At 45.8% G+C, this 7,617-nt stretch overlaps 1 protein-coding gene across 1 annotated transcript; it reads right to left on the bottom strand.

Moving 5' to 3' along the window:
- Window positions 1-961: 961 nt before the first annotated feature.
- On the bottom strand, window positions 962-5,775 carry EIF3F (eukaryotic translation initiation factor 3 subunit F). Its single transcript, XM_074544860.1, has 8 exons — window positions 5,458-5,775; window positions 5,265-5,335; window positions 5,060-5,139; window positions 3,835-3,972; window positions 2,671-2,762; window positions 2,326-2,462; window positions 2,076-2,189; window positions 962-1,315 (listed from the first exon to the last, which is right to left on the bottom strand). Exons 1-8 carry the CDS (start codon window positions 5,735-5,737, stop codon window positions 1,238-1,240), a joined length of 990 nt encoding a protein of 329 aa, XP_074400961.1. The 5' UTR covers window positions 5,738-5,775; the 3' UTR covers window positions 962-1,237.
- Between the last annotated feature and the right edge of the window lie 1,842 nt (window positions 5,776-7,617).

Genomic DNA, 7,617 nt, shown 5'->3' on the forward strand with positions numbered 1-7,617 from the left:
GGATCTATAGATTTGTAATCTGAGTCTTATTCTTGTATTTAGCTGGCAAATTACCAGTTCTGGAGAACACTCTCTTTGCATACTTCAATTTCAAATTCATTCACCAAACTAGATACAGTCCCTAGTAAGATGGGAACAGTTTTGTGGTAGAAGAAAGATGCTTAACTCTGTTAAAGCAGAGTACCCCCTCAGCACAGCTGAACTGTAAGACAGCTTCTAAAGGTAATGTTATTGGCAGAGACTGTGCCAAGTTGCAGCTGATATTTGTATTTGCTTTCTTCCAGCTGGAACTTACTTAACACCAAACTTATCTTGGGGAGAAAATGGGGTTTCTCTTCACATAATTTTAGCAGCAGTACAGCATTATGAAATAGAAAATTCCTATTTGGCAACACCCAACTTTTAACCGCAAATCCCATGGATTGTCATTTTGCTGTCCTTTTCTTCTTTGGCAAAGATGGAAGCTCCAGTAATCAAGCTTGTTTAGCCACAAATGCTTTTCAAACTCTTTTACCATGAACTCAGTTGCTGGCTTTAATTCCCTGAACTCCCCCTTTACAAGGGGCTAATGCTATTGACCTTTACCTCCTTTCCCAAATAATCAGAAAATAATTACATGCATAGAAGTGATACCATAAACTGAATTTACTGTCTCATAGTCTGTTACTACCTTGCTGAAGGGATATACACAGCACCACTGATAAACCAGAGACTATTCTGCAGGCCTTCATGGTAAAGCATATTATATGTAACACAAATCTCCACACTTGCAGTGTGCTTTAGCAGTTGGAAGAAAACCTGCAAAGAACTGGACTTCATTCCCATCCACTCTTTCTTTCCTGATGCCACCTTACCCCCCCACCCTCTTTCAAGAATGGATTCATTACACAATAAATGAGAAAGTTTTTTTTTGGACAGAAGCCATTGTTGCCACTGCAATGGAACTTTTATTCCAAATACATTCTTGCAATAAAGCTGTATTTTGTTATACAAGTAGACAAATCCACAAGACATAAGATTCTCTTATTCCATTTTAAAATACCAGGCTCAACTGAACTGCAGCTGCTCCCATTCATTTTCTAAAACATGTTAGGGGCTTTTCAGAGCAATGGAAATAACCATGTAAACCAAGTCATGTAGGTCATTAAATTACAGTCCAAGGAAGTTTCTAACACCACAGAAAAGTGTATCTGCTCATTCTTCAGGCTCCTTAAAGTGTAGGGTGGCAAAAGTTTCTTTATAAACTCAGAAGTTTTTCATTGAGAGCAATCTGTGACTGTGTGAGATTTGCCAAGTAGGTTACCATCAGTAGGTCCTGAAAGGGAGGGAAAAAAAAACCAGTGATCAGAAATATTAACAAATTATAGCTTATTAGCTGATTTTTTAACATCTGTAAAGCATTTTAAAATCAGCTACAAAAAATATTGTTAGTCCTGAAAGTCCTACCCTGAAGAATGCTTCCCTTGCAGGAAGCTTTTGGTATTACTGGCATATGAAACACTGCTTGTGAAATTTTAACTCTGAGTTCACCCATGTTAACCAGAGAAGTCAAAGGGTATAAGAAAAATTAAAAATTAGTTCTGGTCTTACAGACTGTGGGTGAACAACACATTCAAAACCTTAAGTGTTCTAAAAATCTGTTGGAGAAATCAGGTAGCATGCTAAAACCCTGTTCATGTTTGTGAGTGATATGCAGAGAGACAGAACTCTAGCTCAGGCAAAAGAATCTGGCAAGTCACCCATTCACTCGTTATTGCTGAAATAATTTCTTTAAAGTTTTGTAATTCATACTGCCCAATCAATATGAAAGAAGAATTGGTACTGGTTTTCAGATGACTTGCAAAATTCCTAAGTCCTTAAAAATGAATACTTTTATCTGCATTTGCTTGCAAGATTATGCTGAGCTTCTTTATCCACCCTCAGCCCTTAAAACACCAAATTACTGACAATAAAAAAGCTAAATTAGCTATTAGCACGTTGTATGAAAAGATAGATCATAGACAAATTTATGTCTGTATAAAAAGCTTTCTTCCAAATTGCTAGCAAGCCACAGAAGAAATAAATTAAGATCTTACATTGATATTGCTGTTCAACATGGTCTCAAAGTCCTCTGGTGAAATCTTTGGCACCTGGTTAATAAGATCCATCAGGAAGCGCCCGACAGTGTTGTCAGCAGCCACTTTGCCAGACTAAGCAAAAGAAAAACACACTTCAGCATAAGTGGAACACAAAGTTTATGGCCCAGAAAGAGAAATAATAAAGAGAAAACCCAGATGCACAAGTTAACATCAGCCTTTTTTCCTGGCTGACAGAAGCTGGCCGTACCAGCACGTCCTCGGCGTACTGCAGCACCATGGTCAGGGTGTCCTGGATCCTGGCTGAGGCCGACCCCACCTGCTGCAAGTCACTGGACAAGCCAATCACTCTGTTGGGGCTAAAGCAGGTCTTCATGATAAGATCCACTGAAAGCAAAAGGAGGATCAGTGAAAAAAACTGACTGCCACAGATACCAGTTTAAACCCTTAACTTGTTGAAGATTTTTTAGGTCAGCTTCAGCAAGACAGTCTGATTACCAGTAAAATTGCCAGAACAGCAGTTTTACCAGGTAAAAGAAACATTTGAACATTGTCACAACAAGGGTTATAACCAAAATAGGAAGAAAGCATTCACCTCCTATCCGCTCTGTATCATAATAAACATATTTCACTGTTAGTGGTGTGAACATCACGCCCATGGTTTTACCAGGGACTCCCATTGGGGCACTAGGGAAAAAAAAAAAGAACAACAAAACGTTTTCAGCAAGGACACATATAAGGGAGGAAGGAAGATATTTCCATCTCAAAGATCTCTGTTAGCACTAAAGCATGAACATGACTACATTACTCATTCTCACCAAAATCAGCAATTTTAAGACCCAAGGATAACTGAGGACAGGAAACCAGTTCTGGCATGTTATTAATTGTTCTTTTTCATCCAAGAATACTCCTAGCTGGTTTGACATCACCATGAATGCATGAAGAACTAAGTACCATCATCTTAAGGAGAGTTCCTTCTTGCTTTTAGAGAAAGTGCTCTTCCATCCTGAAATACTTTACACTTTAAGAAATGACTGAAACAATGAGCAATATGACAAAATTCAAGTACAAAGCACTCTCAACACCTTTATTATACCTATTATTCTAAGTACTTGAAGTCCATTTAGGCTTTAAATAAGATCTCATGGAACAGTTCCCATTTTAAAGATGCACAGTCAAGAAGCAGTACATTCTCTAGAAAGAAAAGGGTTTTTTCCTTACAGAGCAGAGCTCCTCAGCCAATAGTGGGAGGAATTCGGTGAGGTGGAAGAGTTTAATTTCTTATTATTTAAGCTCCATTGTTAATTGATAAGAATGACGGGGTTAAGGGAAATAAAGATCCATCAAGAAGATGCTGTTTTAATTGTTTTAACCACATTTATCCTCCAACTTGTATAAGTGCACTGCCAAGCAATAAGCCCTGTGCCTACAGGCTAGCATTCAGTCAGTGTAATGGAAGTTAGTGACATTACTGCCAGCTGTGTGAACCCTGTGAAATATCCCAGAGATGTTCTGAAAATTGTAAATTCAGTCATGATTCCCCAACCCAATGAGGTTCCAATGAATGAAGTCTTTAAGCCTATATACAATGGTCAAGACATTCCAATGAGAAGTAAGCCATGATCCCAGGCTCACCACTATGTTTAACTACTGCACAGTATTGCCCAAGAAAGGACACTGCACCACTACATTTCTTGTTACCCTGATGGGGCATCTCTCAGTAACTCAGATTGCTGCCCTCTCAGAAATCCCAGAGTACCTGACGTAGGCTTTGATGCTCATGCGTGAATTCTGGAGACTGGTGTCCACGGTGAGGTGGATTGGATTGTGAGCCTCCCTGCTGTAATACTCATGGATCAGGACTGAGTGCTCCGTGATGTCGTGCCCTGTTGCATACCTTCAAAAGAACACACGGTGAAGAGCCATCCTTCCAACATCCAAGTGCCCATTGTTTTATACTGTTGGTATGTAACAGGTTTGTATCCTAAACCACTGATTGCCAAAGACTGAGATGTAGCAGCATACTAAACAGAAGTGTTTAAACTGAGGAGTTCTTACTTTATGGCCACTTGTCCCTAAAATTGTAGGAATCACAGGCTGAGCACACCCATGTCCAAAATATGCACAGGGCCAGTGTTGCAGTACCAGCCATAAAACATCAGTAAATTCACATCAGACACCCAATATTCAGTTACGTGCCACTGTGTTCTAGACCAGCTTTTTCCATCTATGTAAGTCAAAGCATACCAAACAAACTTGGACGAATTTTCTCATCCACAAATCACACATCCCTCTGCAGGAGGTCTAACTTGTTAATCTAGCTCTTTTAACTGCTCTACAATTAGCATCTCACATTCTCAGGCAAGCTCCTGTCACTGGAGCTGTACTCTGCTGTGCCATTAGAAGGCTGTTGAGGAAGCTTGCTACACAAAAACAAAATGAAGCCATTTTGTAGGCATGAAAAGAGTAATAAACACACTGTGCCACACAGATACAGACTCTGTTCCCATAACACTGAACTGATCTTGCTTCACATTCCACACACAGGTTACTTCCAGCACAGAACTAAGTACTCAAACTGGTATCAGTGTTTCCTCCTGACACCTTTGGTACATTAAAAGCCTCTTTTGTATTCTCCCTTCTTTCTAACCAGTGAAGTTCCATGGTATAGGTTGTATTACAGGAAGTAAGTTCTTCTGACAAAGCTGGACACACGTTCTCTAACACATCACTCCTCTGTGGCACTCTCTAGCACTTCTTGCTAGACATAAACAAAACCCAACCCTTTAAGTCTCCAATACTGTCTCTTCTTTTCATGAGCTTCAGGAGCTTTACCACTGACTGTGTAACAAGAGTTGCAAAGTATGAGTGTCACGGGCATTAGCGCTTCTGCTTTTCCAACTGTGACAAAGTGAATTATGTATTTTAAGTAGTATAAGGAATCAGCAATACGACCTGCATATTCTTGCAGAAGGACAACTTACCAGCCCAAGATGATCTCGCTAGGAGACACTTTCTTGTGCAGCTCATACATGTTTTTGGCAAATTCCATATCCACAGCCACCTGCGGAACGGGAGACAGCCGGTTACAGGGGGCTTAGTCCGGAGGGCAACACGGGCACCGGCCGGTAGCAGCAGGGGTCGCGCCCCGCCGAGAGAAGCCCGGCTCCGCCCGGGCCACCTCCGTACCTCATCCTCGGACTCGTTGTGCGGGACGGAGAAGCAATTGGTGACCTCCACCGAGTGCTTGTCCACGGTGCCTGCGGGGCGAAAGATAGGAAGGGAGGACAGCGGGTAAGGGGGCGCCGTGGGGGGGGGGGGGGGGGGGGGGAGGGCGCTGCCCCCGAGGCCGCGGCGGGCAGGGCAGGGCGGCGGCTCTCACCCAGCAGCGTCCCGATCACCCGCGCCGCGCCCTCGTTGCGCCGCTCGAAGCTGTCCACGATGGAGGCGAGCACAACCGGGTGCAGCCGCACCACGCGGCCGCCGGGGAAGGGGCCCGAGAGCGCGGCTGACAGTGGCGCGGCGGGTGGCGGGGCCGGCGCGGCCGGCGGAGTTGGCGCGGCCGCGGGAGGAGCGCTCCCAGCCGGGGCGGGGGGAGCCGCCGTCGGACTCTGCGGCGGAGCGGCCGCGGGAGGAGCCGCACTGGGAGCTGTGGCCGCCATTTTGCAAGAGAGAGGCTGGGTCCTTCGTACCGGCAGTAATTGGCTGAGCCAAACGTCTGTCATGCAGCGCTGCTTTTCTATTGGTGAGACGGGCGAGCTGAGGCTATCTGTTAGCCAATCCGGAACGGGCAATGAGGAGAGACGTTCTGATTGGAGGAAGCGCGCACCGTCAGTGACTGAGCCTTACTCTTGTTCCCACCCTCCCGGGCCGGAAAGTTTCTCAATTGGGCTCTCGCATTCCCCGCCTCCCAGCTCTCCGCTCTCCTATTGGACAGCAGCGCCCTCCCCGCCCGTCTTTAAGGCCGTTTATTGGCTGCGGAGACGCCGCTCAGCGCTGCGTAGTAGGCAGCGGGGTGGCGCCTGGTGTGTGGTGCTGTGCCGCGCGCTCCCCTGGCCTGGCCGGGCAGGGTGAGCGCCCTCGTGCGGGCGGGCCGGGCACGGCAGGGCCGCTGCCTCGGGCTCGGGGCGCCGTGAGGGCGCAGGCGGCCGGGGCTGCCTCACGGCTCCCAGTGGTGGCGCTGCAAACGCAGCTGGGCGGCGCGGCGCCCGGGAAGGTGCTCCAGTAGTGCTGGATGCGGGGCTATGCACCCCTTGTGGCCTTGGTTCTGTGAGACGAGCAAGTGCTGTTAGTCTTTATTGCCTCAATAGAAGAATAAGTGGTTGTCAAGTATTCTGTCAAGAGGAAATGCTGGTTGTCCCTATCCAAGGTTTAGTGACTGCCCAGCAAATTCACTTACTGGATGACACTCGCCTGTCACTTGTAGTGCCCGTGGGTTCGCTCCCGAGCAGCGCAGCTGTGCGGGTGGGGCAGGAATCGCTGAGGCGGTGAAACCTCATCGCAGCCCGAAGCCTCTTCCCTCGTGAGGGGAGGCGAGGGGACAGGCACTGATGTCTGTGGTGGCACTGACGGAGCCAGCGGAACGGCCTGAGAATGTGTCAGGGAGATCTAATTTGGATGTTAGAAAAAGGCTCTTCACCCGGAGGGTTGTGGGAACAGGGTCGCCAGGGAAGTGGTCGCAGCACCAGCCTGAATTCAACCATCAGATGGAATTCAAGAAGTGCTTGAACACTGCTGTCAGACACATGGTGTGACTCCTGGACCAGTGGGTCCCTTCCACCCGAAGATATTCTGTGAAATGAAACATATATGCTTTCAATAGCTGCTAAGGGGACTGCATTCTTTCCAAATTTTGCTTTCTCTTTGTTAACCATTTTATCATGACAGATGGCTTTTGGAGTTTTCTCTGCTTCATTAGTTGAGGCCTTAAGGTCATCAGGAAATGAGCAGTTTCAGCTATGTCATTGAAGAAGGCTCCCGAGTATAACAGAAGCACCTCAATAAAAGGATCACACGTTCTGCTTATGTGGAAGCAGTCTGCTTCTCTTACGTAAGTGGGAAACACCTTTCAACACTACAAAGCAGAGCTAATGTATGGGAGCGTGAACAGATTTTATCTCTTCATAAAAGCACTTCCAGGTCTGTGTACCAGTAAAAACTCGATCTCCTATTCTTAGGCTTTCTCTGTGCAGCCTTCATTTCTCGTAGGTGTGGCTGGGTGAAATTGCATAAAGCTTTAAAACGTTTCTGTTCCCAGAGCTTTGATGTGTCATTGAGGAGTCTAATGTGCAAGGTGTTCTTGTTAGAGAGTAGCTGTTTGATCTCATTCTTGCTTGCATCAAGCTGGGCTTGGTGCTTAACTCGACATAGTCAGCTGCAGAGTCATATGGAGCAAGCAAGGCTCTGTAATAGCCCATTATACTTTATGTTTTCACCTTAAAATTGGGCAACTTAATATGAAGCAGCAGTTGTGCTTCAAAACTGGCAACTATGATAACCTTCTTTTAATCAGTTGATGTCCAGTTGCTGCACAGGGTGTCAG

The sequence above is a fragment of the Zonotrichia albicollis genome, chromosome 7, assembly GCF_047830755.1.
Source record: "Zonotrichia albicollis isolate bZonAlb1 chromosome 7, bZonAlb1.hap1, whole genome shotgun sequence".
Classification (NCBI taxonomy): Eukaryota; Metazoa; Chordata; class Aves; order Passeriformes; family Passerellidae; genus Zonotrichia; species Zonotrichia albicollis.